Genomic DNA, 27950 nt, shown 5'->3' on the forward strand with positions numbered 1-27950 from the left:
GTGTCATAGGGCTCCTGTGACCTGCACCAGGAGGCTGGGGGCTGACCGGCTCGACTCACCCCAGCATAGAACATCTTATTCCGAAAGCGGCTGTTGAACTTCTCTGGGTTGGCTTCTGGGTAGAGACAAGGGGTGATGAAGTCAATCAACCTGCTGGTGCTTCCCAGGCTGGGCTTGGGTGGGAGCTAAGGGAGGGAAGTCTGACATTCCTGAACCTTCCATGCCTGCCCTGGCCTCCCAAGGCCCCTTCAGCAGGAGGATGCTAACCTCGAGACTCATGGAACTCCAGGGTGACGTGGGCATCAAAGCCCAGACTGAAGTAGTTGTTGAAGACATCCAGGGGCAGCTAGAAAAACATCAAGATGTAGAAATGACAGAGGTGACTCACAAGTGTCAGCTCGTGCCAAGCCCAAGATTAGCACCTACTGCCCTTGCTCAGTTCAACTACTTTTAGAGGCCTTTTCGTCAAGTGAACAGCATTTCAGTTTCCCCCTTGGAGACCCTGATTCTGCAGCTGGGGATGAGACAGCAGCACGTCAGAGGACCTTCCATCGTAACACTGTGTCCCCAGATGCCATGTACCGCACCAACTCCAGGGACAGGGACTCAAGTATTGCTGCTGTTTAGAACAGAGCCTGGCACACCAGGGACCCTCAGTAGGCGTGTGCCAGGAGGCTGAGTAAGAAACCAGCTTTAGTGGGTCCCATCCTCCTGGGACAGGAAGAGGCTGGGATGTGAAGAACTGGACACCTCCCACATCTCCAAACCGGGCAGTAGGTGTGTAGAGCCCAGCCAGAATCCCAGACTCATGAACCTGCAGGCCTGGCTACAGCCCCGGCTGACCTACCCGGTCAGTGGCTCCATCATCTCGCTCCTCAGGCCCTGCCTCAGGGTTGGGCTCTGCTCGGAGGTCCCACCGGTCCAGCTGTACCACATTCCCCTCCTCTACATGGGAAAGGATCTTTGACACAGGCTCATCTGTGTAACCCTGGTGGAAAGAGACAAAGACTGAGTCTTCCCTGCGGTCAAAGGCTACCTCTCCCTCTCCCCCTGGCAACCCTGTTCTGAGGGGCACTTACCCCACCCCAGTTGAGGGTTCGGGCCAGGTCATTGCCAGTGCCCAGGGGCAGGATGGCCACAGGAGGCGGTGGTTTTAAGCGCAGCTGGTCCAGGGTGGAAAGAATCCAGCCAACCTGCAGGAGGGCAGAGCAAAGTGAGTCAGTCAGGCCTGAGATGGAGGACTGGGGTGCGTCAGGCCTAAGCCCGGGTCTCAGAACTCACCGTGCCATCTCCCCCGCAAGCCAGAATCCTCAAATTGTGTACTTTGCGGTACATTTCCAGCCTGGGCCAGGGGAGGACAGGAATAGAGTCAGGAGACATGCACCATAGTCAGAACCTTGCAGCCTCCCATCCCCCAGAGAACTGCTGAGTACTCACGCTTCCCTGGGTCCGCCCTGGCTCAGATCAAAGACTTGTCGGGGATTCAGATACCACAGAAAAGACTGGATGATCTTAGCGCCCTGTAGGGACAGCAGAGGGACAATGAGGAGGGGAAAGAGGCATCAGAGGCACATAGAGCACCACAGTCGTGGGAGACAGACACAGTAAAGGCTGGGATGGGACAGGGTCTTCTCGGCATCTCTGGAAAAGCAAAGTAGGGGCTAAAACCCAAACGGATGCTGAAGACAACGACAGGCAGGCAGGTATAACACCGGCCACCTTCTCACGCTTGGCTCTCCGTGGGTAGAGAGCTTGTGCTTACCTGGTTGCCCCCACTCTTGGGGTTTACAAACACCAGCAGGGGCTTCATGAGGGGGGATGGAGTGGGCCTGATGATGAAGGGTCTCCAGCGGCCTTCCTGGGAGACAGAGACCCTTGGCTGTACTTTCCTGCCTTATTTTATATCCTTCCTAGCATCCCCACCACAGGTGAGAACATCCTCATATATCAGACCTTCTATGGCCTGTCCACAGGAAGAAGAAAGCTGATATCCCACATCCTCAAACCTCAAGAGCCCAACCTGAGCCAGGATAAACTAGTATGGTCACAGGCCCTGGATAGAGACGATTCCCCTCCTAGCCTAGGTCTTACCTCAGGTCCTTTCTTGCTGGACCTCCTTTTAAAGGATGCTCTCTTTTTCTTCTTGCTGGCCTTGAGAGTATTCTGCAAAGGAATCGGGTGTGGGTGACCAGGTGTGACTGGTAGACCCCATGGGGGAAGGTGCTAAGAGTAAAGGAAGGCCTCACCTGGGGCCTCCGGGCCCGTAGGATCCAGGTGGGTGGGATGACCACAGCTGCATGCACCCCTAGGGAGCAGGGCTCCTCAATCTGCTGCAGCATGAAGCAGGACACCTTGCTGTGGTACTGGAAGACAACCAAGGGCAAGGGTAAGTCTGGGGAATCCAGTGGCTGCCCAGCACAGGTTCACAGGGACCACTTACCGCCTGTTTGCACCAGGAACAGCTGATGGCTACAATCTCCTTGCTGTGGAAGGTGAACTTCTGCTGGAAGCCCTGAGGGAGAACAGGGTGGCTAGGGGACAAGGTGGCCTTGCAGAGACCCAGCTATGCTGTTGTTGCCAACCTTCTGTCACCCAGGTAAACCAAACACATTCTTTAAAAAAGTCTTATTTATTTTATTTATTTATGAATACACTGTAGCTGTCTTTAGACACACCAGAAGAGGGCATCAGATCCTATTACAGATGATTGTGAGCCACCATGTAGTTGCAGGGAATTGAACTCGGGACCTCTGGAAGATCCGTCAGTGCTCCTAACCACTGAGCCATCTCTCTGGCCCCCAGCTAAGCACATTTTAAAAAATAAAATAAGCCCCAAGGGCAGGGACACTTGCTTAGCTAGCCCATGAATGCTGTAGCTAACTACAAAATGCTAAGTATGTCTTCTGGAGATCTGCCTAACTCAGATTTCCTTTCTGCCCCTAGATCTAGACAGGCCCCATTCAAGTTCTATAAGTAAACTGCTTACTTAGTGCCCTGCTATATCCATGCTCTGTTCAGAAATCATCATCAAATGCTACTCTGTGTAGGACACAGGGAAAAAATGGAGAAATGAGCCCCTGAATTCTTGAGAGCCTGTTGCACTGAGGGAGACAGACAAGCAGGTGACAAGTGAGCAAGTGCCAGATTGTCCTGAGCAGTGCACAAGCCACTGTCCTAGGAGGCAGGGCCCGTTGCCAAGTGCAGGGCATCACACATCACACTCCCTGAGTCGCTACTGAAATGCTGAATGAAAGGCCATATAGTTCTAAAGAGTCCCTTTTAAGTTCAAAGGCCGTAATACTCCCTAAACTAGAAGAAAATGATCCATCCCCTTGCTTAGCTCAAAGACCAATGGGTTAGGGTTAGGGTTAGGGTTAGGAGGCTTGGGGACTTAATGAATGACACCAAACCCAAGTCTCCACTCAAGAGCTACAGTGGCCACAGTGAATACACAGGACAGTAGGCAGCATGTAGCCGGTGCCCTCAGACAGCCCTACCTTCCCACAGTGCCGGCACTTGCCATCCTGGCGTCGCCTGTGGACCCAGTGGTGTCTTACGAACGTTGGCTGGAGGAAGACAGAAAGGTCATAGGACTGGGTAAGGAGTTGGGCAGATAAGGCCTTGAACTCAGTCCACAGGAAGCCCTCTGCAGTCCCTTTAATGAGATGAAAGGGACTCTGTGGAGGAATGAACCCCGTAGTCTGGAGGGAAGGTTGAGTCCCTTATACACATGTGGAACCTACTTGTCTGCAGACAGGACAGCTAACCCCCTGGTGGCAGTCCTGGGGCACTGCAGAGGATCCCTTAGGAGCCTGGGCCTCTCTGTTGCTTACTGCTGTCCTGGCCACTTACCTCACGGACATTCCTGGATCCTGATTCACGGAAGGATGGCTTACAGCGGAAATTGATCTGTGAAACATTGCAGTGACCACCAAAATGTCAGAGCCTTCTTTTGGACAGGGTCACCTAGAGTCAACCTCATAGGCAAGTAGAATCAACCATCCCAAGAGCTATGGGAACATGGATGCCCCTCTCAGAAGCCTTTCTGACCACTGGGCAAAGGGGTCGTCCCTTCTTTTACTTAAGGCACAGAGACAGAGAGGCTGGGTGGGGTCCATGCACACCATGGGAAGTGGAGGAACTCTGTCTGTTCGTCTTTTTGTCTCCTCACCGTCCAGCTGAAGTGAAGGCGGGAACCAATCTCTCCTGTGGAGTATGCATGCCGACTGATCCCTACAGACCCTTAGCCAGTGAACTAAACCCAGGTTCATGGTTACCTTACATGATAGGCTGTATATTCTCTCTCCCCTCACAGACACACACACAAACATACACACACACACAGATACAAACACACACAGACACACACAGAGACACAAACACACACACAGATACACACACACAGACACACAAACACACAGAGACACAAACACACACACAGATACACAGACACACACACAGAGAGAGACACACACAGAGAGACACACACAGAGAGACACACAGACACACACACACACAGACACACAAACACACAGAGACACAAACACACAGAGAGACACACACAGAGACACACAAACACACAGAGACACACACAGAGACACACACACAAACACACAGAGACACAGAGAGAGAGAGAGAGCGCGCGTGCGCATATGCATTAGTGCTCTGGCTGTCTTAGAATTCTCTACATAAACCAGACTGGCTTTAAAAGTGAAGACACACTGCCTCCTGAAGCTGGGGTTGCTGGCGTCCACCATTGTTAATGGTCCTTGGGAAAGAGTTTTGCAGAGATAGTAGGCAAGGAGCCCGTGTGAGCTCAGTCACACTGAGCACTGTGGTGTCAGAAGCCTGACAGTTCTGTTTTCCTTTTCTAGAACTGGGGACTGGTACGAGGGCACTGCACATGGGAGGCAGCTCCTGTAACCCAGCCCACAATGGCGTCTCCGAATGTGAGGCTGGCCGAGATGAAATGGCACACGGGACTGGACAACACCTGTAATTCATGCCATTAGGTAACAGGCACTGATCTTCTAGGCCATGCTCCTTCTAGAAAGTAGGGTACAATAGCTAACCAATGGGGAGGTGGGGTTCAATGTGTGCATTTGACTCAGATGCTTGGTCACTATGCTTGCTCAGTCATTCTCGGCAATCTGAACTTGTGTAACATGTATGTGCATGGAGATATGTGAATGTGTACATCAAAAGAACTTCAGCACTCCAGGGGGGAGGGCACAGAAGGCTGGGCAGCCGTACACACCTTTTCCAGCTGGTCAATGCATTGGGTATGCACCACGATCTTACAGGCCGCACACTTTCTTCTGGGAGCTGACTTCGGCTGTAGGACAGAAAGACAGGAGGCCCTGAGACATCAGGTAACCCCACCCTAGACATCATCTCAGGGAGACTAAATAACATGCTTTCTATGTATGGGGTTCCAGTTCCAGTACCTGTCATCAGACAAAACCCCCTTCCCCTCACCCTGGAGCAGCCCATAGCAAGTGCACCCAGGTAGGAGCAGTGCCCTTGCTGTCGCCTTGAGGGTCTTGACCCCGCTACACCACCAGGGGGCAGCAAGTCCCACCGAGCTCACTCACCAGCATCTTAGCTACACAGTATTGCTCCCCAACATAGCAGAAGTCGCCGGACACGTTGGTCTCAAACCAGATGTGCTCCCCATACGCTGCTGACTCCTAAACCGTGGGATAAGCAGGCTCAGCACTTACCTGCCACCCCTACCCTACCCATCGTCCGTCTCTGAAGCCTACTATAGCCACCACAATCTGCTTTCTTCTGCCTTACAAACACTTTAAGCCTGGCTCACAGGCTGTTGCTTCTTTCTTAAAAGTCTGCCCAGACATGGGCTTCTCTCCCAGTTGCCCACAAGGCCTGGGTCTTAGGAGGGTCAGAACCCAGCAGGAACTGATGCCGAGCAGTGTCCGGGCTTGCCTAGTACACAGATACTCACGCTCCAGTCCACAGTGCTCCGGATCTGCCGCTCAGACTCAGCACACGGGGCCCCAGGCACGGGAGGAGGGGGTGCCAGGTGCTGGAGGCCCGACTTGGTGATGGCTTTCCTACAGAAAGGGGGATAGCTGAAGCCCAGGGCCAGCTAGATGCTTGCTGACTACTTCCTTCCCCACTACCCAGAAAAACTGCTTCCCATGACTTTCACAAAGTACATGATGGAGAAAAGCCACAGAAGCTCAGGTGCCTTGAGGCTCTTACAGGAGATGTAGCACCTCTCAGGCCCGTCTTCCACCACTACCCTACCCAGAGCCGCTTCCGAGACTACCCCCAGGCTAGGCAGAGCTTCAGAGACCTCACTCTGAGCCAGACCTTGTGGAGACTATGCCGCTTGCCCTGCTGACTGCTATACCTACATAAGCAGGGTGTTCCAGGGCTGGGGTCCAGCTGACTTCCGCCTTAGAGCTACCTGGCGTCTGCGAGACAGGGGGCGCACCCGGGCCGGTATCATGGGGCCTGCTGCAGCGCCCGAGGCTCTTGGGCTTCGGCCCCCAAGACCAGGGTGCTGGCCTGAGGGCCACCGCTGGCTGAGGCGACGATAGTGACCATGCAGGCCCCAAAGAGTATGGCCACACTCCACATTAGCAGGGAGCAGGTGGGAGGAGGCTCGGCGCAGGCAGCGGGGCTTGGGAAGCAATGGCCAGGTGCCCTGGTGTGAGAAGGGCGTTGTCCTGGTACCTGGCCCAGCATCACTTGAAACCTCAGCTGTCTCATGTCCCTCCTGGGCCCCTTCCTCCTCCTCCTCCTTCATGCTCATGAGCCCAGCCAACAGCACGGGTGCACCCAGAAGCTGAGCCCCAACAGTGGCAGGTTGTTGGGTGGGCACCACATCCACCATGAAGCGGGGATTGCAGGTTGGGGGTGCAGTGCTGGAGCGCCTGCGACTGGCACCTCTGGTGCCCACCCCGCAGCTAGGAAAACAGCCCTGGAGCTGTGCACTGGAGCGGCGCCTCTGGGCCAGTGAAGAGGAGGCCTGCCCCGCAGGAGAGCGGCGTCGAGCCTTGCCCGTGGGCAGCCCCATGCCACTGGACCGCCGCTGCCTCTCTCCAGGACCTGGTGTCTTTCGCTGGAAATGCTTCCTAAAGAAGGACTCCATGCCAGGAGCTGTTGGACACACAGACTGGGAGTGTCAGGAGCTGGGCCAAGCTGAAGCCCAGCTGTGCCTCATAAGCAAAGGGACACAAAGATGTTAGGGATGAGGACACTCTGGCCTCTGTGAAAAGAGCTTTAAGGTACCAGGAAGAGCAGGGGTGCCCAGGCTCACAGTTACAGGAGAGCATTCCCTAAAAATTCCCAGGAGTTTTCAGGAGATGGGGCTTCACCTGCCCAGGCACCAGAAACAACAGAGACTGAGCCTAAAGGGCTTTCTCTGCCTTGCCAGAAATGGAAACAGAAGATAACCTGGGAACCAGACTCTGCCTGGATAGACCATGGGGCTCTGGGACATTTCCCTCTCACCTGGCCTTCCTTTTGCCCTGACATGGAACAGGTTAGGTTACTCCCCTCAATACAGTGCAACTAAGCAAAAACAATAAAGTTGGGCTGTCTTTGGAGGATCTGAGTCCTGATAAAGTTCCTTTGTTCAGCCCTAACCTTGTGTTCAGTCACTGGGAGATTTGACTTCAAAGAATTGGAAAGGCATGCCCCGCCCCCAAGAGTCTGACTGTCCGGGATGCAGTAAGAGGTATGTGCTAAGGGGACACTGATGCTAGAAGCTACGTGCACACCTAAGAACTTTCTGGTCCCAAGTGGCTCTGTCTCACTGTCCAAAGATCAGAGCACAACAGGTATCTCAAGGTGTAAGGCCCCCAAACCCCTTAGCCTTCCTGTGGACGGACCACCACACTGCCCCCAGACTCACAAGTCTATGCAGAGATCAGGGGCCTGGGTCTCTACCTTTGGTGTGCAATGGGCCATGCTCACTATCCAGAGGCCTAGTCCCTGTACCTCCCCCCCCCCCACTGGCTTGACTTCCTGTGCTCACACTTCTTCACTTGAGAAATGGCAGGAAGCCCCCAGTCAGCTGAGGCTGATGGCTCCAAAGAGCAGCCAAGAAGGCCCAAGTCACAGCCATGGTTGAGCACTGCTGGATGACATACAATTCTGCCTGCGGAGAGTCTGGCTGAAGCCCAGAGCAGTGGGCAAGAGGAAGGTAGTCTGAGAGGCCTGCCTAGGAGGATAGGCCCACTTGATAAATGCAGAACCTGCTTTCAGCCTCCATCTGTCCTTGCTATGGGTCTTGGCAGGTGGCTTTAGAGCCGGTATAGGGTGTGGTAAAGAAAGGAGACAGAGCTCCTGCAACCAGTTAGCAGAAGTGGCTGCAGGCAAGGAGCATCGGGGCTAGACTGGAGGCGAGTTCCAGAGATGCAAGATCAGACTGCTTTCATCCAGCTCAGACACACACACACACACACACACAGAGAGAGAGAGGGGGGGGGGAGGGAGCATACACAAAGTCCATAGGCAGAGAGGGTAGAGCAGATATTGGACCCTGGATGGAGGTGAGATGGTTAGAGAAAGGGCCCACAGTATTAACAGTCATTCAGTGCTACTCTGTGCCAGACCACGGGTGAGCTCTCCACCACTTCACTGACCCTACCAGAGCCCTCTGAGGGAGGCAGGACCACAGCTTCATCATAAGAAAGTGGCAAGAGCATGCCCAGGGTCACATAGCCAGCCAGTGTGGGACAAGGAGTTAGGGTCCATTTTCTGTCCCAGGAAGAGGAACTTGCAGGCCTAGCTAGCTGCCTGTTGCAGCCAGGGTACTAGCTTGCCAGCTCTCCCCTGGGGTGTCAGCTTTCCCCAGCAGTCTGTTCAGGCCACTGTGACAGCTGCCTAGCCTGGAGGAGATTAGTCACCCAGACAGCATACCGCCTGATGTTAGTAGCTAGTGTCACCCAGAAAACAAAAGGCCACAGTCAGTGCGGGGGAGGTGGTGCTGTGCTCTCTGGTCAGTGGTAAAGGCTGGGCCCTCCCTGCTGTCCCAGACCTGCATGACAAGACTAAGAAGGAAGCAGCCCTTGTTAGGGCACAGTCAGCTTACATGCACAGTTCTAGAACCCACACGCTGCTGGGTGCTCCAAGACACACCTGTAACAAGATTCCTCAGCTGCTCCGTGTACAGCCTCCCTGGAGCACAAGGCCAAGCCAGTGCTTAGGGCCCTGTACCAGGGACCTCAGTTTCCCTGTTTATCTAAGAAGGCTGTTAAGACTAGTTAACATCTTATGGCAAGTTCTCCTGAAGGATACTAACACCCCCAAACACCACTGGGCTCCCACTGCCCCCTCCCGCTGGTCCCATGTTTCCTGTTCAGCTCATCTCCATAGAAACCCTGGTCTGCTGGCCAGAGATTGCTTGACTCCTACTTCCTATCTCTGCTGAGGCTTCTCTAGGGCAACTAATGCCTATCGTCCCAGCACTTGGAAAGCTGAGACAGGAAGACTGTTGTATGTTTGAAACCAACCAGGCTACATAGTGAATTCTAGACCAGCCTGGTCTAGACCAGAATTACAGTGCGTATACCAACTATTTTACAAAGAAATACAAAAGGGAACAAAGCTTGGCATGGGGGTTGATATCCCCTTAGTCCCAGTACTTCAGAAGCAGAGGCAGGTGGACCTCAGTGACCCTGAGGCTAGCCTGGTTGACAAAGCAAGGTCCAGGAGACAGTGAGACATCTTAATTTAACTAATTTAACTAAAAAGCAGGCAAACAGAAGAAGCCCTGTCTGGGCCTAGAGTTCTCCTATGGTTCCCCTGAGTGGTCATCTCTTTCACCCCAGCCCTATCACCTCCATACACCACACTGTACAAGCAGAGGTCATGGGGGAGGCCCCAGAGGTTCTCACACCAACAACACAACAAAATGGCTGCCTACTAGGTTTCCTGGGCTTGTCTGGGGCAGCCAACCACACTCAAGGAGGACAATATAAAAATGTCTCCAGCTGGCCCCCAGGAGCCTGATGAGAGCCTATGGGAGATCGGGGGCAGCATGAGCTTGACAGGCCATTTGTTTCCTTGGCTACCTGCTAGGAAGGGCCGCTGGCCTCCTTGCCAGACCATCTCACTCTAGATACTGGCTACAAGTGGGAAAAACCAGCACTTTGAAAAACCTGGTATAGTGGTGCCACCTCGTAATCCCCAGCATTTAGGAGACAGAGGCAGGAGGCAAGGTCAGCCTGGGTTATATGAGACATGTCTGTAAATAAATAAGCAAGCAAGCACCACACCCTCGGCAGATCAACTAGCCATCCCATCTACTTCTCCATGTTCAAGACGGGTCACCAGCACCAGTCTGGCATGAAGGCATTCTGCTGCAAAGATACACAGAAGGCTCTTAATGCTACTTGGCAGACCTGGGATGTGGTAGAACCTCAGGGCCTGTGGTCCTGCCACCTCCTGAGGTTTGTCTCTGCCCACAGTGGGGGTGGGAACCCAGAAAAGGAAGCAGGAGTGCCCAGGGTGGCCACCACTCACCACATGAGGAACAAAGCCCTATAGCCATGGCACCTGGGTGTCTGCCCCTCCTGAGGAATGCCCTCTGCACCTGGCAATAGGCCGGTCCTCAGGGACTCCTCAGCCTCCAGAGGAACCTGCATAGGATACCAGTTGGGTCCTGCCACAGTGGCTACTTCATGCCGTGGGAAGGGTGGGTCTTACAGGCCTCTGTTCCATGAAGGCTGGCCTGGGGTAGGGACCTGTACTCTAGCAGTCCCAGAACGAAGGCCCGCCTAGTGGGTCGGAGGGACTGCTTGTCAGAAGCCAGCTCTAGTTGCTCAGCTCCCACAGCCCCAGGGGTCAGGGGGAAGAGAGGAAAGCTGGGAAGGCAGCCAGTTCATCTAGGCTGGCCTGGTCTGGTCAGGCAGGGTGTGGGCTTTACCAGGTCTCCTCACTAAAGACTCTGCTTCAAACACAAAAAGACAGCACGCAGGTGAACGGTGGGTCAAGGCTGAAGGGTAAGAGAGTGATCAGAGAGGCAACAGTTTCTTTCAGGGTGTCAGCCTAGGTGTGGGGAGCCCAGCAGCCCCCCCCCCCATCAGACTGACAGAGAGCTGGCAGGAAAAGCCCTTATCTAAAGATGGTGGTGCCTGGGTCTGCCCTGATCTACCCTCTCCAAATCCACCCAGACAGTCATAGAAGGAAGCAGAAGGTTAGGAAGAGAAGCGACCCCTCCCCCACTTTGACCTGATCAGGAAGGCAAGAGGTAGCCAAGCAGGTGGGGACTGGGGTCCCAGGCGGCTCCGCTCTCGCTCCAGTTTGCTTGGATTTCAGCCTCTGCAGAGCAAGTCCTAGTTTGGAGAGCTAGCTGCAGTGGCTGCCTCTGCCCCTCCCCCAAGCAGGAGACAACCGTTATGAAAATAGCCCAATTGGTAACCGACTGCGCTTCCTCTCTCAGTGGTGGCTCCTGGCCCTATAGCAGGCAGGCAGCAGGCAGTGGGTGGGAGGGTGGGCGGTGCACACCAACAGGCACAGAATCCTGGCCTCCTGGCACCTCTCCCCCATGTCCCAAGCCAGGCCAAGTGACAGCCATCAATACACTCTTTCCTTCAGTAACAGGCCAGCCCACACAGTGTCTGCACAAGGAAGACAAGGTATATAAAAAGGCAAGCGCGGCCCCACTTTTAAAGAGAAGGAAACAATCACTTACTGTCCTCCTATGTCCATGGGACAGGTTTTATGGGGTCTTGGATAGCTAAGCACACAAAATAACCGCAAAAATAATTATCTATTGAGTGTTTCACAACTTAGACAGCCTTTTCTCACCAGCATTATTACCCAGGAGTCTGGTAATTCCCCTGTGCAGACTTGCTGTCCCTGATGAACAGATGGTTCACCTGAGGCTCCTGGGAACCTGTGACTCCTGCCTTAGGGATAGCTGAGCGGGACTCCAGAGCTTGGCTCTTCTGGCCCTGTCAAGGGGGTCAGGGGCCTTTCTGAGCCTCCTGGGCTCATGCCAGTTGAAGGGTATTTAGGAGAGACCAGCTGGTGTAACACCTGCCAACACCCTCACCACCCCAAGCTCACGTTCCCACTATGGCTCACCAAGGAATGGCAGCTATCGAACTTCCGATTCCAGAAGCACTTCCCACTTTTCAGAAATAATAATTTCTAAAGCTCCTAGACAAATTTTGTCTAGGGAGCAGGTGATAGGTGCTAAGATTTAACCAAACAGAATCTAAATTTAAGAGCATTAATCATTCAGGAGGCAGAAGTAGGTGGATCTTTGAGTTCAAGGCCAACCTAGTCTACATACTGAGTTCCAGGCCAGCCAGATCTATAGAGAAACCCTGTTTAGGGGAAAGGAAAGAAGGAAGGTGGGCAGAGAGAGAGGGAAAGCAATACTGCATAAAATACAAGCCAGTGAAAAAGCAGCTTAAGAACATTATTCTATTTGTTTTGTGTGTGCCAGTGCCACAGAGTACACGTGTGAGTCAGAGGACAACATTCATGAGAGCCTTCCTCCATGCGAATCTCTCTGATCAAATTCAACAGTCCAACTTAGAGGCAAGTGCCTTTAGCTGCTGAGCTATGCTGGCCCATTTCATGATTTTGCAAACCTGACTTTCGGGCAGCAGCTGGTTCCTGTGAAGCACCCGTCCCTGCACAAGATACCAGGTTGCTCTGGTGGAAGAACATGAAGGAATGAACCTCACTTTGTGTGGAGTCAGGAAAGGGAGAACAGTTCACCAGGATACAAGGTAACTATGCCTATTCTATGCCATCACAAGAGAATATGACTAGTAGTCTTTCTTTCCAGACAGGGTTTCTATGTATATGTAGCCCTGGCTGTCTTGGAACTCACTATGAGGCTAGCCTCAAACTCAAAAGATCTGCCTGCCTCTGCTGAGATCAGATGAGTGAGCCACCAGGACAGATGGACAAGTCTTAAAGGCCAGTACAAGGTACCAAACCTACCAGTGAACACAAAGTTTTACCTTGCAAGGATTTGATTTTCTTTTGAGGGGCATGGGGTTTTTGAGACGGGGTGTTATTAAGTAGCTCAGGCTAGTCACATAAACACCCCCACCGTGTCTTCTTCAACAGCTAGGGACAAGGCTTGCCCCATTGCAGGTCTATCTTGCATTTTGCAACAGCAAGCGTAAATCAGTAGAGAATACTGTGGTACTGTGCTACACTGGTCTTCCATTTCCTCCCAGAACATCAAAAGATCAGTATCCCCTTAGCTGTCTCTATTGCTCTTAACAGCTTCCTGTCCAGGGGGGAAAGCTCCTCCCTCCACCAGAAGGTAGATACAAAGTTTCCAAAATCCTGAGTTCTGCTCCAACTCAGATTTCTTGTTGGAAACAAATATTGATACTATTTTTGAAGTGGCAGGCTCACCTCATTCATATTTGGGAAAATATATGCCAGACACCTGGATCCTGACTAGTTTGTCACTCAGCTGCTCAGTACTAAAGGGGCCGCTGGCAGGCTGGAGGCAGCGAGACAAAGGCTGGGGATCTCTGAAAGTTTGAGGCCAACCTTATCTACATAGTAAGTTCCGGGACAGCCAGAGCTATGTAGAAGCCCCATCAAAAGAAAGGAAAGAAAGGGGAGGGGAGAGAACGGGAGGGGAGGGGAGGAAGAAGCAATTAGCAGAGCACACGGCTTGCCTCAGCTAAGAGTTTTAGCACATTACAGTTAGGCTAGCAGCAAAAATGACTTAGGTAAACTCCATTTCAACACACACACACACACACACATCAGTAACTTATTCTCCCGTCTCAGCCTCCTCAATGTCTCTACCCCCTCCCCTGCACCCAGAGTGTCCTCAAAGCCCCTACCTTCTATGTGCTAGGATTGGAGTTGTGCCATTACACCTGGTTTATGGCGTGCTGTGGATAAAATCCCAAGCTTTGGGACTATTAGATAAGCATTCTACTCATTGAGCGATCTCCTCAGTCCAATCCTCTCAACTTTTTTTTTCTACAGAAATATTAGGGGGCTGGAGAGATGGCTCAGCGGTTAAGAACACTGCTCTTCCAAAGGTCCTGAGTTCAGTTCCCAGCAACCACATGGTGGCTCACAACCATCTGCAGTGGGATCTGATGCCCTCTTCTGGTATGCATGAAGACAGTGTAGTCACATATATAAAATAAATAAATCTTTAAATGAAAGAAGCATTAATATACAGTAGGGCCCTGCTGGCTGGCCATTCATGTTCCCTATCTCTGCCTCTGCAGAAGGCAGCACAGGGAACAGACATACACACCATGACAGCTCAGAAACGATCCCTATGAAAACCGCTCTGTGCACAGCATCTGCAGTACCAGGTCACTTAGAGACCCATGGATTGAGAGGGAATTCTCATAGCCTGGCACTAACTCCCTAGGTGTAACCCTAAACTATAACAAAGCCAATTTCAGTGCTGTGCCTCTACATCTGACAATCTACCTGCTGACAGCTGCCCAGACAGCCACCCACTCCAGCTGATCACACATCTGGCCTTCAGCCACAGAAACACTGGATACCCTGTCTTCCGGGTGTCTTATTCTTCCTCCAGGCAGCCAGCTCCTGGGGGCGGGGCCTGGTGAGCATATGTGGGTGTTGTATGTCCAGCACAGGGCTGGCAGGGAGCTATGTTTACTTCGGGTCAACTCAGGAGGAAGGAACTGGGAATTCTGTGGGGGAGGGGCTAGAGCCTTCAGAGATGGGAAGTGCTTCCTCCTGGGTACCCCACCAAGGGCTGGCCACAGGCCCAGGCCACTTCTCTTTGTTTGGGCACAACAACAGCTTTTGTTTTGGTGGCCATCTTCCTTTCCTCTTTGGGAGATCTGGTGAGTGACACCTGGAAGCCTCTTCTGTGTTGGGAAGTCAATGCATACTCCACATTCTCTGTGGCTGGGAAGGAGGGGCTGCTGCAAAAGCTTGGGGTGCTCAGCCAGGGGCCCCTAGTTGAACTTGATCAAGTGTCCCCAGATTCTTCCTTCAGGTTGTAGGTCCACCTGGGCATCTAGTCCTGAGTGGCCAACTGGTTCTGTTAGAGCTCCCTTCAGTCCCCTGCTGCCCCAGAATTACTTGGGAGCACTCACTTCATGACTGTTGCCACTGACAACCGAGAAGGCCCTGGGTCTGATGCCAACAGCTTTCCCTCCTATTTTTTTCTTTTGAATGTGTGGCACACATGTATCACCACGCCAAAACTAGAGTGTAAAGGTTAGAGGACAACTTTCAGGGTTTGTTCTCCTTTTACCATGTAAACGCTAGGGATCAAACTCACGGCATCAGCTTGCCCGCAAGCACCTTTAACCTCTGAGCCATCCCTCTGGCCCACTTTCCTATTTTTTTTATGTTAACAAATGTACATACTTCACTTGGCTATTTATTTATTTGAGACAGTGTCTTGTGTAGCATAGGATGGCCTTGAACTTCTGATCCTCCTGCCTCTACCTCCCAGGCATTACCATACCAGGTTAAACAAATATTATCGACTAATTCTGATTTAATTACTAGTTGGTACTGTTCCTCCTTGTTATCTGTCCTCACAATGAGCAAGTGAGGCACAATGTAGTTCAGTGGCTAGCCAAAGGCCTACAGCTAACAAGTGGCAGACCTTCAACGAAGACCCAGTAGTTCCACACTGGCACATAGACAAATGGCTCTATCACTTGCCACCTGGAGTCTCTATAATGAAAACCAGTCCCTCTGTTTACTGAACTCAACCTCTCCTTTCCCTCTCATTTTATAAGAATTTGGTCAGACACTGGCTCTGCCAGAAAGTTCTTCCCAGGACCCTCTTCTGGTTATTCTGGGCCAGCAGCACTGACCTGCTAGGCTGGGTGCATCACTAGTAATGGATCCCTGATGTTGGGCATGGCCTGAAGAGTGAAGAGGGTTAGTGAATGGTCCCTGCTTAGCCTTGCTCATGCTAAGTCCACACCCCTTCTCACGTGCCTCCAGCACATTTCAATTCCCTATTGCTAGGAGATGGACCCACTACTTCCACTCAAAACTTAACCTCCACTTGTGAGTGTCCTTAGAATCTGCGGTCCGCTCCCAGATCCTCACTGCTCCGAGTTACCACCCAGGGCTTTCAAGGACTCTGCACCTTGCCCTGGGGAGGGTTTAAAGTTTTGCCTCAGACCAGCTCTGTAGCTTCAGGCCAGGAGGCACTAGCTGTTCTAGCCTCAACCTGATAACTGGGGCTTGAGGGATTGCCACAGGCTAGAAAGAGAACTCGTTCACGGTAAACATTTCCTTGGTTTAATGAGTTTCAAAAACAAAGGAAATAAATATCTCCAGGGCGTAAAATTTAGAAGAACTGCTTGGCAAGACAATTCTGTAACATCTGACTAAGCCAAGACACACATGCCAAAGCACTGGTGGGAAGGGGCACTCGGAGCAAGGCATAGAGCAATCTGGTGACTGCAAACAACAGTGAAAACCTAAAGAACGTTAATAAGCTCATGCCTGCAATCCAGGCACCTGGGAACCTAAAGGCCATTTCTAATTCAAGACTGCCTCCAAAACCAAACTAAAGCAAATCAGACCAATACCTGTCTCTCACACTACCTCCCCGCCTTTAATCTGAGAGAGGGTCTGGCTATTTAGTCCAACCTGGCCTAGAACTCACTTAGCCCAGGCTAACCTCAAACCCAGCATCCTTCTGCCATAGCCTTCAAAGTGCTAAGATTATATACATGAACTCTGCTCAACTAAGAATACCATTCAGATCAAAGTAAATTTCGTCCAGCATTCAGGGAGGTAACGTAAAGTGTCCACTATGCAAGCATGAGTATCTGCAATGGACCCTAGCATCAGCCGAACAAAGTCTTAGTCCCTTAAAATGTAAAAGATTTCCAAAGGAGCTGGGTATGGTAACTCGCTGTAATCAACACTCAAGGGACTAGGGCAGGAGAGCTGACATGAGCTCAAGGCTGGTCTAGGCAACAGATATCTTAACCTCCATCTTTCCCATCCCCCTGAAAACTAAAAACGTCTGTGAGAGGGAGACCAACTGCCCAGCGTTGTCTTGGGTCTCCCTGTCTGGTTTCAACAATGTGTCACTCACTGTGTGGCATGGCAGGCACACCTCAGCCCTGCTTCCCCAGGATTCTCCTCCAGGATGCCTTCCAGGGGTGGGTGGGCAGCAGCAGGCTGTCAGTGGGCTAAGGAGCAGGAACTAACTTGCCCCCTTTCACAACCACCCCCAGCTCTCTCTGTAAAATGTCAGCAAGCTAGGGAAGGGGGGTGGAGAGACAGGCAAGCTGTTAACCCACAAGATGCTGGGGCGTGGGTGGTGCAGGCTCAGGCTCCCAGACAGCTATTTTGGCATGTGCTATGACGGTGCTCAGCCCTGGCAGGGGAGAGGCCTCTCCGTGGGAGCTCTGTACTGGCACCCTGCCAGAAGGGAGGGGGAGCAAGTCTCTGCAAGTAGAGGGAGAGAGGGTGCCGGGTACAAGTGGGGCCTAATCTCTTCCTCCGGACACAGGCTAACATAGGATCCTCTAACCCATCTTCTGAGTACTCTTCCCCTGGCACTAAATAAAAGGTCACAGGTGTGCCCTTCTTCAGCTCCAGATGCTAAGCCCTATGATGGCTGTCTTCCAGCCTCAGGCTGCCTACTCAGTGCAGTATCTCTACCGCCAGTCTGCTCCTGCTGAAGGGACCCGGGGTGGGAGGTCACTTTCTAGGGGGACAGAGCATCTCATGTGTCTCTGCAACTTCCTAGTGAGGTACAAACCTCTCAGTGAACCCAGACAGTATCTAAGACCTCCTTGAGGCTCTGCAGGTTAGGGTGAGACACATGAAGGGAAGTGTTAATAACCAGGTGCTGTGGAAAGATTTTGGGGCTGAGTCCCAGGGCGAACTTCATGACCTTTATGCCTTGGTCTTTTTCATCTGTAAAATGGAAGTAAAACTCACTGAGGTCATCCTTGTGATGAATCTATGAAACCAGCAGCCTTATGAGCTTGGAGTAGCTGTTGATGGCCAGAAGGGGAAATGAGCAGCTTTTACCTGAACACAGGGGCTTGGGTAGGGGCTGGATCACTCAGTTCTCTCCTGTGGAACACATCTCTCCATCCCACTCAGACCTGCTCCCTCAGCATGTCCCCAGCTAAGACAGGAGCAAGGGTAAGGGGGCAGGCATTTGGTTTCTGCTCTGCCTAGTCCTTCCCACCTGGACATGAGTGCCAGCCAGGCTCAGGGCCGAGAGCCAAGGAGCTGGGGGATGCTTACACCAGGGATGTCTCCAGGAAAGAGGGGAGCCGTGAGTCTCAAGCAGTGCTTCTCAACCTTACTAATGTCGTGACTCTTCAACAATCTCTCATGTGGTGACTCCCAACCATAAGATCATTTTTGTGGCTGCAGTGATTTCGTAACTGAACCTTGCTACAGTTATAATGTGATGTAAATAACTATGTTTTCTGATAGTCTTAAGCAAAGAACTTAGGTCATTTGACCCTCAAGAGGGTTGTAATCCATAGGTTGAGAACCACTAGCCTAAAGGCAAATGTTCACCTTCCCGCATACAGCATTCCCTCCCCGAGCTGACAGAGGCCAGGGAGGAAGTGAATGACAGGATGGGAGAGCCAGGTGAGGAATGCAGGGGAGACTTTGGAGTCCAGTGACGCAGGACAATGAACAGGTCCCACGGCCCTGTGAGACCTTGGCTGAGTTCAGGCTATTTCACTGGGCCTTGACCTTCAGGGACAGGGAAGGGTGGAGCTAAATGATGTGGAAACACACACCCCTGACCTCAGGCTTCAACCTGGCAGCTCCGGTCTTCAGGTAACTCACTGAGAGGTGTCTGGATCCACCCACAGCAGGCGCAAGTGGTCTGTGTGCTAGAAAATTCCCAGGTTCAGTGTCCTTCCCTACGAAGCCTCGGCCCCCTGCTGTTGTCACACTGGCACTGCAGGACAGGTTCCTGGGTAGCCCAAGGATCTGGCCCTCGGGCTCTCTGTACTAAATGGAGGGGCCAGCCCGAGCTTCAGAGCCAACCAGCCCATCAGCCTCCTCTTCTTTGTTTGGGGAAACATGGAAAATTCTGGGAAGGCTTTCAGAAAGGTCTGTTGCTCTCCTTCCTAGACACAGCTCCCAAGCCTAGGCTTTCTCTGCAAGGGCAGAAGTCCTGCCTCTGTTCTTGACTGGAAGAACATCCTCTCTACCACCGTATATTAAGTGCAAATCCTTGTCACTCCACATGTGGGGACTTGACCTTTGTTATGGTGACAAAAGAAGAGGAACTGTCCACTCCCGTTCCTGACAGTAGACAGGGACCAGAATTCTTCCTTTACCTGCCATCCAAGCCAGCTCTATACCTGGGCACATGGCCGTAGAGGAGCAGTCAGATGTGCCTAGCTCAGGCACTGAGGTCCCTCTTCCCCAAGTTGGCAGGAACCCAAGGTTCTACAGCTACCCAGACTGTTCTCAGCATTAGCCTAAGCAAGACAATTGATTCACTCAGAGGTTCCATTTGCCCCCAGACATCCTGGCGCCACAGATAGGGGTTCTTGCCTCTGAAAGAGAGACATCCCTCAAGGTGTCCCTCCCCATTCATTGCACACCACCCCAAACAGGAGCTGTTTCTGCTCATCCTGCTCCGGGTACCTCTGCCAGCCTTGTCTTCAGGACTGTGCTCACAGTGTCTCCATGTGGCATAGCCTCTAAATGAGACCTATTGTGTCAAACTCGCTCCGCAGGTGTGTCCTCTGTCTTCTGGGAGCTTATGACTTTGAGACTAATGAAGGACGGAGATGGCAGAACAGACATTCTGGCTCCCAGGGGCTTGGACAACCACAGCTCCTTCTGTTAAAATGTGTATGGTGCCAGATAATTTAGGATGCCCCTGGGGTGTAAAACTAGCCAATCCACAAGCCCAGGACCAGGCTGCTGGCAAAAGACCAGAGGGTGAGTCCGTCCGCTCTCCATGGGGCTGGTTCTAGGCAAGTGTCCTCACTGGAGACTGGCCAAGTCTTAGGGTCAGAGAACCTGTATGTAAAGATTCCACCTGCTCTACTCAGGGTGAAACCAGATGAGTGTGTGTGTGTGTGTGTAGATACCCCTCTCCCCTTCTTCCTCTATGAGGGGCTGACAGTTCCACCCTGAAGAAGTGGGGTGGGATGGAGGTGAAAAGAACCTATAGGGGAGGAAGCCACAGCTCAGCTGTCTCTCACTGGTCTGAAGAAGAGAGAGTGATGGCAAACTGCTCCCCAGACCCCACCTGTTGATGCCCCTGCCAAGCCCACAGCAGATACTGCTGACTGTTCACACTCTGCACCTGAGACAAGCACAGAGCCAACCCTCATCTGGTGTGACCTATGACCCCGTCTTCTGGCCTGTTTGTTTCTGAGGTCCCTCAGCAGAGGCGTAAGTAAGAGGCATGCGGCAGAGAGCTCGGTGGGTCTACATGAGCAGCGTCAGTTAAAACAGAACCTAGATGGGAAGCTAATCCAAATGTCTGCTCCTCTTGTCACCTGGCCACCAAATGAAGTGAAAGGAGCCCAGCACCGACGGGCGCAGATCCTGAAGCCTTCCCCACCGTGAGCTCCCTGCACCATGGTCTAGAGGCCTTCTTTGACTTTCTTGATAAGCATGCTACAAGGTCACTTCCCAGCGAGGGCCCAAGACCCTGGGACTTTGTGGCGTTGCAGAATCACCTGGGGAGTGCCCAGGCTCACGTCTGACCTCAGTCTGACCTCGTAGGGCTACCTGAGCCTCTGTGATGTCACATTTGAGATCCTGGTATAGAGAAAGGGACGTGGAAGTGGAATCAGATCAACCTGAGTTCAAATGCTGTCTCTGCCTCTTACATGCTGTGGGACTCTGGCACGTGGCTCCTCTCCGACAGTATGTTTATTTCGTCTACAAAAATGGAAAAAGAACCTATCCTGCTTACTTTAGAGAATTGTGTAAAGGTGTTCGCACTTTGGCTTGATCTTCTGTTGGAAATGCCCAACGCTCATCACTGCATACACAGACCTAAGCTCTTTAAAATGAGCACAGCTTCAGGTCAAAAGCACTCAACACTTGGTGCCCTATGGGCCAGCAACAGGAAGCCTTCAAGGTGCCCCTCCCCCCCAGGAGCCTGTGAACATCCTGCAGAGCTGGGTGTAAACTGCTCTGTCTTGGAGGGTTGTGTGTAGCAAAACAGAAGTATTGGGAGTGTTTCTTGCCTGCCCTCTTGTATAAGATCTTGAAGCCCGTGTGGCTTCTCAAAAGCCCACGGAGCTCCATCTGGCAGTGCAAGGATCCAGATCTCCTGTGTGTGGTGTGTGCTTAGCAGCACACTGCAAGAGCAGAGAGCAGAGCCCTGGCAGGGGTAAACCAGGCGGAGGGCATAGACCAGCACCACAGGCACACCACCCACACAACAGAGGAAAACCACACAGGTTATTAGTAGGTAAGTCTACCCTGGAAAGGGCCCAGGCAAAGCTCAGGAGGGGCCAAAGACAGCAAAGCCTTAAACAGCTACAGAAACTAAGAGGGAGGCCCTGGGCAGAGTCTGAGGTCAGAGTCCAATCAGAACTCTAGGGTTCTTAGCTGATTGGCTGAAAGCTCTTCAGCCACCAAAGAAATTCAGAGGTCAGATAGGAAAAAAGAAAGGAGGAAAAAAAAAAAGATCAGAGCTAAGAAGGATACTCTTGGGTGGCACCTTATACCAGAGCTTTCCCAGCAGGCACAAATGACCACACATGCCACGAACTGCCTACACTCAGTCTTTCCATAAACCCCCTCCAGTTTCTCATCACAGTCATGGTCAAAGTCATGTCACAGGTACAATGTGGTGATGCTCTGAGTGCTTGGGGAAGGGGCAAGATGAAGCTTGAAGATGAACTCTGATTCAAAACCACAGGCCACTTTGTCCCTTTCCAAAGCAAGAGCTGGAAGAAGGTAGTGTGAGACGAGATGACTGTCTAGTACGGGGAGAGGGGGCTATCTTCATGCTAAGAGCAAAGTAGAGAAAAAACGCTAGACACCCACAGTCCCAAGAAGTTTAAAACATCGAGTAATTTAATCAGTGACCTGGGGACAACCATGTGCTGTGGCAAATCACAGTGACCACAATCAGCAGATGCCAAGCAGTGTGGTAGTTGGCAAATAGGTTCCAGAGAAGCGCGAAGGGCGGTATGACCGCCCCCACCACGCTGGTAACTGGAGGCTCAGGGTCAAAAGCAGTGGTGACCAGTCGCAGGGTCCCTGACTGCTGGTGCTAAGGAGTTGGGGTGACTCTGTCTCCCAGCGGGGGGGTTAGGAGCTGACCCTGTCATGGCACTAAGGACAAAGTGCACTACTAGCCGGTGCCAGCGCGCGCACCACCCGGACCGCCTGGCGCTTGGATACCCACACTGGGACAGCCTGTCCCGCCGCCGCCCCGCTCACCTGTGCCCAAAGAGCCGCAGCCCCGGGAAGCGCCGCTTGGTCAGGCGCCGCGGAGCCTTGTCGGGCTCCGGACCCGCGTCGCGCTCGGAGCCGCTGGACGAGGCGGAGGCCGACTCCGAGTCGCTGCTCCGGGCCTCGGGGCTGGGGTCCCGCGGCTCCATCCGGCCCTAGCCCCGGCCGGCGGCGGGACCGCGGGAGACGCCCATGCCGGGCCGGCGGCCGGGGCTCAGCACGCCGGCTCCGCACCGCCCGCCAAGATCATGGCGAGTGCGCGCTCCGCTCCGCCCGCCCTGTGCTGCGCGTCCCCGCGCCCCACTCCCAGGTGCCGGGGAAGCAGCCTCCGCTCCAGGAAGTGCCGACAGCCGCGGCCGCAGGACCCCGCATAGCTGGCCGGGCCTCTGCCTGCCCGCCCGCCGCCGAGCACGCCCCCTCGGCCGCACAGCCGCGCTCGTCCCACGGCGCCCTCTGCCGGCCCCGAGCCTTGTCGCAAGCCCGTCGAGGCGGCCTAGGGGCGGGACTTACGAGGGCACCACCCCCAGCTCCCTGGCCAGCCTGCCTGGATGGGACTGACTTCCTGGCCTGAGCCGGCTCAAGCTGTTCCCAGAGGTATGATCCTCCCCCCATGTCCTCCTCCACCAAACAACCTACATGATCAAAGTATACACACGCGAGGGCGGCTGTCACCACTTCTCCCGCATCCACAAGTTATATATTGCTCTCTTGCACCCACTCAGCCACTCATGAGCTCCCTACCCTTACCCCCTTGGCTATCCTTGAGAGCACCCACAGACAAAAGTCACACACAGCAGGCATGCCCCTCACATAGGATTATCTTCAAACATCAAACTCACACTCTTCTCTCACATTTAGGACACCAAAGTCATTCAATGACCTTCAGACATTCACAAAGAACGTCAATGTTCCTCTGACTTTAAAGTCACCCTTCTACAGCTGTTCACAGTGGTTTCAACCCATCACCCACTCCTAACACAGGGAAATTTTCCCAGCACAATGTTCAATGTTCCCTTGAATCCTTATACCATAAGCATGAGCTCTGTACTTCCCACACATTCAAATACACATAAGAACAATTACAACCTACACACTCATTCACATATACACCCATATAGAAGAAAATATCTCCTACACACAGATCCCTGAGGGCAATGGCTACAAGGACCTCATATTTCACATACACATCCAGAAATATTCTTCATGTTTGACAAATGTTCTCTTCCAGAAGGGAGACCAATATGGAACAAGAAGTCACCCAGGAGACATACCATCACATACATTTGGGAATCCACAATTCGGGTGGTCTCTAGATGCTGCAAGGCTGTGACAAGGAGACTTGGAAGCCAGTGACCTTGGTCCACCTCCTCCCCAGATCACACCACCCTGATGCCTACTATTTCAGTTAGCCCTCTGTTCTAGAAAGCCACATCCTGTGTTGCCTTCGATCTCACCCTTTCCTTTGGGGCTTTAGCAGCCCGTTTTCCAGGCCTTACCTGCTACAAATAGCCAAAGCTAGGGGGCTGTGACCCAGGGACATGCCTGTGATTCTGAGCAGCAGCCAACACCCAGAAGCCCAGCACTCTCTTATACACCGAGTTTCTAGTAGGCCTGGAGAAGCTGGCTCCAGATCTCCAGCCAGCAATGGGGACGGAGCTGGCTAGGAAGCAGGCCTGACCCTGGCTTCCTGGGGTACACATGTTTTCTTTGAGGAAGTCATCGGGTGGGAAAAGCTGGGAGCAGGTGGGGAGGGAGAGAGCTTGAAGATTCCATAGAACTTACACAGTCCTTGAACTGGATTCGAGAAATCCCCCACATCATGTACCACAGTCCTGGGAGGGCTCCTCTCCTGACAACCCAGCCGGTTCTCTCTCAACTTCATCTCAGAGAGAAGACTTCTATCAAATTACCCCAAGCCTGGAAACCTCCGCGCTACTGCCAAACCTCTCTAGATGTGCCTCCATGGAATTACTGGGAAATGCATGGGTGAACCCGCTTCTGCCCTTCGTCCACACCATATAGAAAGTTTATAGAAGGATGAGGTTTCTGTGCCCATCCCAGGCCACCCTTATACCTACTGTGTCTGGGGAACCTCTGCTGGGATCTGTGGCACGTCCCAGGAGCGGGAGCGCCACATCTGCCTCAGTGCCCCTGGCAGCTCGGCTTCTTTCTTCCCCAGCACCTTCGCGGGGCCCAGAACAGCAGCCACATCGCAGCCTCCCCCGGTGCTGTGGCCAGCCCCCAGTGCGCTCATCCTGCCCAGCAACTCTCTTCCTCTTTCCGTACTTCCTGACGTGGGGGGGGGGGTGCGGGGGGGGCTACTGCTAGAGGCCGGCCGGAGGCTCAGGCCGAGGACCACAGGGCTTGTCGGCGCCTTCCGCTGACTGGGGCCGAACACTGGCAAGGCACAGAGCTGCATGGGAGTGCAAGGGCAGGTGGGGACAAGCCCAGCCTAGCAGTCAAGAGACAACCCCAGGAGTCAAAAGCTGCCAGGTACCCACTAGACCTGCCTGGGCTGGAATTTGCACCCCAGCTCCAAGCCTTTACTTTCCAAATAAAGTCTCTGAATTTCACCTCTTGGTCCTGCTAATGGTCTCTGACTTCACGACATTCCTTGTGGCACACTGGCCCCAGGTCCACAGACTGGCTCTAGCCTGTCTGTGTCCAGCTCTCTTTTAGCATCTTGTATGCACCATACCTTTTGACAGAGCTAGGCACACAGGGTGTCGGTGTACTGAAAACGGCAGTGGAAGCAGTGGGTGGAAGATTCCGGCGCATGTTCAGTTTCTCCCTTCTGCCAGCAGTGTGACCTGGACCGGGCCATAAATCTTCTAAAGTTACCTTACATTTCTAGGAATACTGCTATAAACAGCAAACCAGTGAATACTTTTGTCAGAGAGCTTTGGGAAGCCTCAGTTTTTCTCATCTGTAGAATGGATTATAGTTTGGACTCATTGGGTTGTAAGTGGATTAAAAAAGAGGTGAAAGGGGTCATAGACTATTTAGGAAATAATGGTTGGAACATGTTATGCATAGGGCACTATATTAGAGCAGGGAGCAAGGAAGCAAGTTGTACCTTCAGAGAACCTAAAGCCTAGAGGGGAAGACAGAAAAAAGACATTAAGTGCATGTTAGGCAATGAGATGTGCTATTTAAAAAAGAGAGAAAGGGGAAGCCAAAATGAAGGGGGGGGGGGAGTGGCAGTCAAGGCGATTGGGCAAAGAGATGACATTTGAGGATGGACTCAAATGAATTGTAACTGCAAGGCGACCATGTGGCCATCTGGAGACTAGACTAGCATGTATATGCAGGGAACTTAGGTAAAGCTGAGTCCCAAGCAAGGATGAGACCATGTGGCTGAAGAACTGGGAGGCAAGAGGATGCTGGAATGGTCTAGAAAAATCTTCTGAGGCCAGGCTGCCCTGGAGCTTGAGGCTACCATGAGGGGCTTAGCAAACACTAGTGAGGATCCTGCTTACTCTTTAGACTTCGGACAGCTCAGGGAGAAACTGGAAACTTTCTCCAGCATCCTCTAACCACAGTGCTTTATAACTAGTTCCTTAGTTGTAAGTGTCTGTTGCTCCAGCAAGACTGAGTTTCTTGAGGATAGAAACAGTGTCAGTTTCACAAGGCACAAGCACTACAGGATCTGCTGAGGTGCTACGAGCTCTCTATTCCCTGTGACCAGAGCTCTGTAGCTTTCAATAACTTACCTGATAAGTGTATAACTTCAATAATTAATACTCAGTCTAATGAGCACTTCTGGGCCAGAAACCTTACTGAATATATAATTACCTCATTGAATCCTTTAATGACCCTATCAGATATAGCTTGTTATTTTCCTCTTTTTAAAGTTATAAAACAAATGAAGACAGGCACAATGGCTGCCGCCTGGGAGACCGAGACAGGAGGATCTCTGAGGCCAACCTTCTCTACGGAGTAGGCCAGCCAGAGCTACATAGCAAGACCTGGTCCTAAAACTGAAAACCGAAACAAACAAACAAGTACACACACAGCCCCCTCCCCAGTTACATTTATTTCTCTGTGTTAGGGTATATGTATGCATGTGAATGAGTGTGTGTGTGTGTGTGTGTGTGTGTGTTTACTTATACCCCATGTGTGGAGGTCAGCGGACTGTTTGCAAAAATTGGTTCTCTTCTTCCAGCAAACCCATGTCCTTAGGCTTACAGCAAGCATCCTTATTCTCTGGGCCAGCTTGCCAGCCCTGTTTTCCTCCTTCCACCCTGGGACATAGGCACGGAACTTCTAATCTAACTTGTCTAAGATCTTCTTGTATTGAGATGATTTTTGAGGGATTTACCTCAAAAATGTTTTTTAAAACACACACACACAAGAATCTAACCCCAGGGTCTAAGATCCCTTGTCCTTCTAAGGTTTAAGGTCAGGCTCTGCACCTGGGGTTTTTTTGTTTGTTTGTTTTTTGTTTGTTTGTTTGTTTTGTTTTTTGTTTTTTTCCAATTGCTGTACCTTGAACATGTCACCTCTGAATCCTTCAAGATGGGCTCTGTATGGGGAGCTTATCAAGACTTTACCCACCAGGCCAAGGTCTACTCTAAAAGGAGGCTGTGGCAAGACCCGACCTTCCTCTCCCAGGCTTTCTGCAAGTAGCTCCAGCAGTTAAACAGAGGAAGTGGGGCTGGGCTTGTTTTCCATCTGGACAGGCAGAGAGCAGGAAATGGTGCTCTTGGAGGGGAAGCCAAGCTGCCTGGAGGCTTTGAGTCGCAGGCTAATTGACTCTGTGAGCAGGGATACTTTGATTGAGCTCACGTTGTACCTGGATTGTGGAGCAGCGCCCAGCTGGGAGGGACAGGTGGGGGGGAGGACAAGGCTGGGAGGGACAGGTGAACAGGGCTGGGGAGGATGCACCAGCACTGGGGAGCTAGGGACCCCTCAGAATCCACCCAGGTATACACAGGAAGAACAATCTGGGTAAGAAAATTATTCTGGAAATTATTCTGGGCTTTGCTGAAGCCCCTGAGGATGAGGTGTTCTACTTTCTGTGGCCTGGATGAGCAAGTGGAGCTGGGGAAAAGAAATGTACCAGGCCACCAAACACTCCACCCACCACCTGGACATCCTCCGCCCTCAAAACCTGCAAGTCTGCCCCTCGGTCTGACCTTCAGGTTCTTGTGTCCTGACTTCCCGTGTCTTCTTGCCTTCTTGTCTAGCTTTCCCTGTGGAGGTTTTCTTTCAGCTCATGTCATGCAAGCATATGGTTTGGTTTTTGTTTGTTTGGGTTTTTTTTTTTTTTTTTTTTTTGGTAGCAGGTGCTCAATAAACAAATTTCCCATTTTTTTTTCATGTTCTACCAGTTGTGGTCCTGACCCCTGAATGTCATTCTGTCTGTGCTGCTGGATGCATTATCTTGCTGCCATGGTCCTTTCTATCATGTCAGTTGGAATCTTCATCCCTCACACCCCAGCCCAAGCAACGGAACAAAGAAAGTGTAGAAAACTCGCATGAGAGTTCTTTAGCTCTTCCACCAGCCCTTGTGCTGAGGCTGTGTGTTGTGCATTATAATTGGACCCTTTTCTCTCTTTTATTTTACATATTTATGCACTGCTGGG

The 27950-nt window shown here is 52.2% G+C and overlaps 1 protein-coding gene across 5 annotated transcripts in view; it reads right to left on the minus strand.

Annotated features, from left to right (window-relative positions):
• The window catches only part of DGKZ (diacylglycerol kinase zeta), a gene marked incomplete at its 5' end in the record, with an annotated part of 29899 nt that extends 5283 nt beyond the window's left edge, over positions 1-24616 (minus strand). Inside the window, 17 exons of one of the 5 annotated variants that reach the window (XM_080931264.1) lie at positions 60-115; positions 268-346; positions 848-988; positions 1080-1193; positions 1282-1342; positions 1438-1520; positions 1763-1858; positions 2092-2163; positions 2247-2363; positions 2441-2512; positions 3498-3566; positions 3853-3909; positions 5258-5335; positions 5595-5690; positions 5966-6074; positions 6381-7139; positions 22351-22633. In XM_080931264.1, coding sequence (XP_080787390.1) covers positions 60-115; positions 268-346; positions 848-988; positions 1080-1193; positions 1282-1342; positions 1438-1520; positions 1763-1858; positions 2092-2163; positions 2247-2363; positions 2441-2512; positions 3498-3566; positions 3853-3909; positions 5258-5335; positions 5595-5690; positions 5966-6074; positions 6381-7139; positions 22351-22511 — 2220 coding nt within the window. Of the gene's footprint in view, positions 1-59; positions 116-267; positions 347-847; positions 989-1079; positions 1194-1281; positions 1343-1437; positions 1521-1762; positions 1859-2091; positions 2164-2246; positions 2364-2440; positions 2513-3497; positions 3567-3852; positions 3910-5257; positions 5336-5594; positions 5691-5965; positions 6075-6380; positions 11350-22350; positions 22634-24440 lie in introns of those variants that run through there. The other 4 variants (XM_080931261.1, XM_080931262.1, XM_080931263.1 and 1 more) reach the window with 4 other exon arrangements.
• Positions 24617-27950: the final 3334 nt, after the last annotated feature.

The sequence above is a fragment of the Micromys minutus genome, assembly GCF_963924665.1.
Source record: "Micromys minutus genome assembly, chromosome: 17".
NCBI lineage: Eukaryota > Metazoa > Chordata > Mammalia > Rodentia > Muridae > Micromys > Micromys minutus.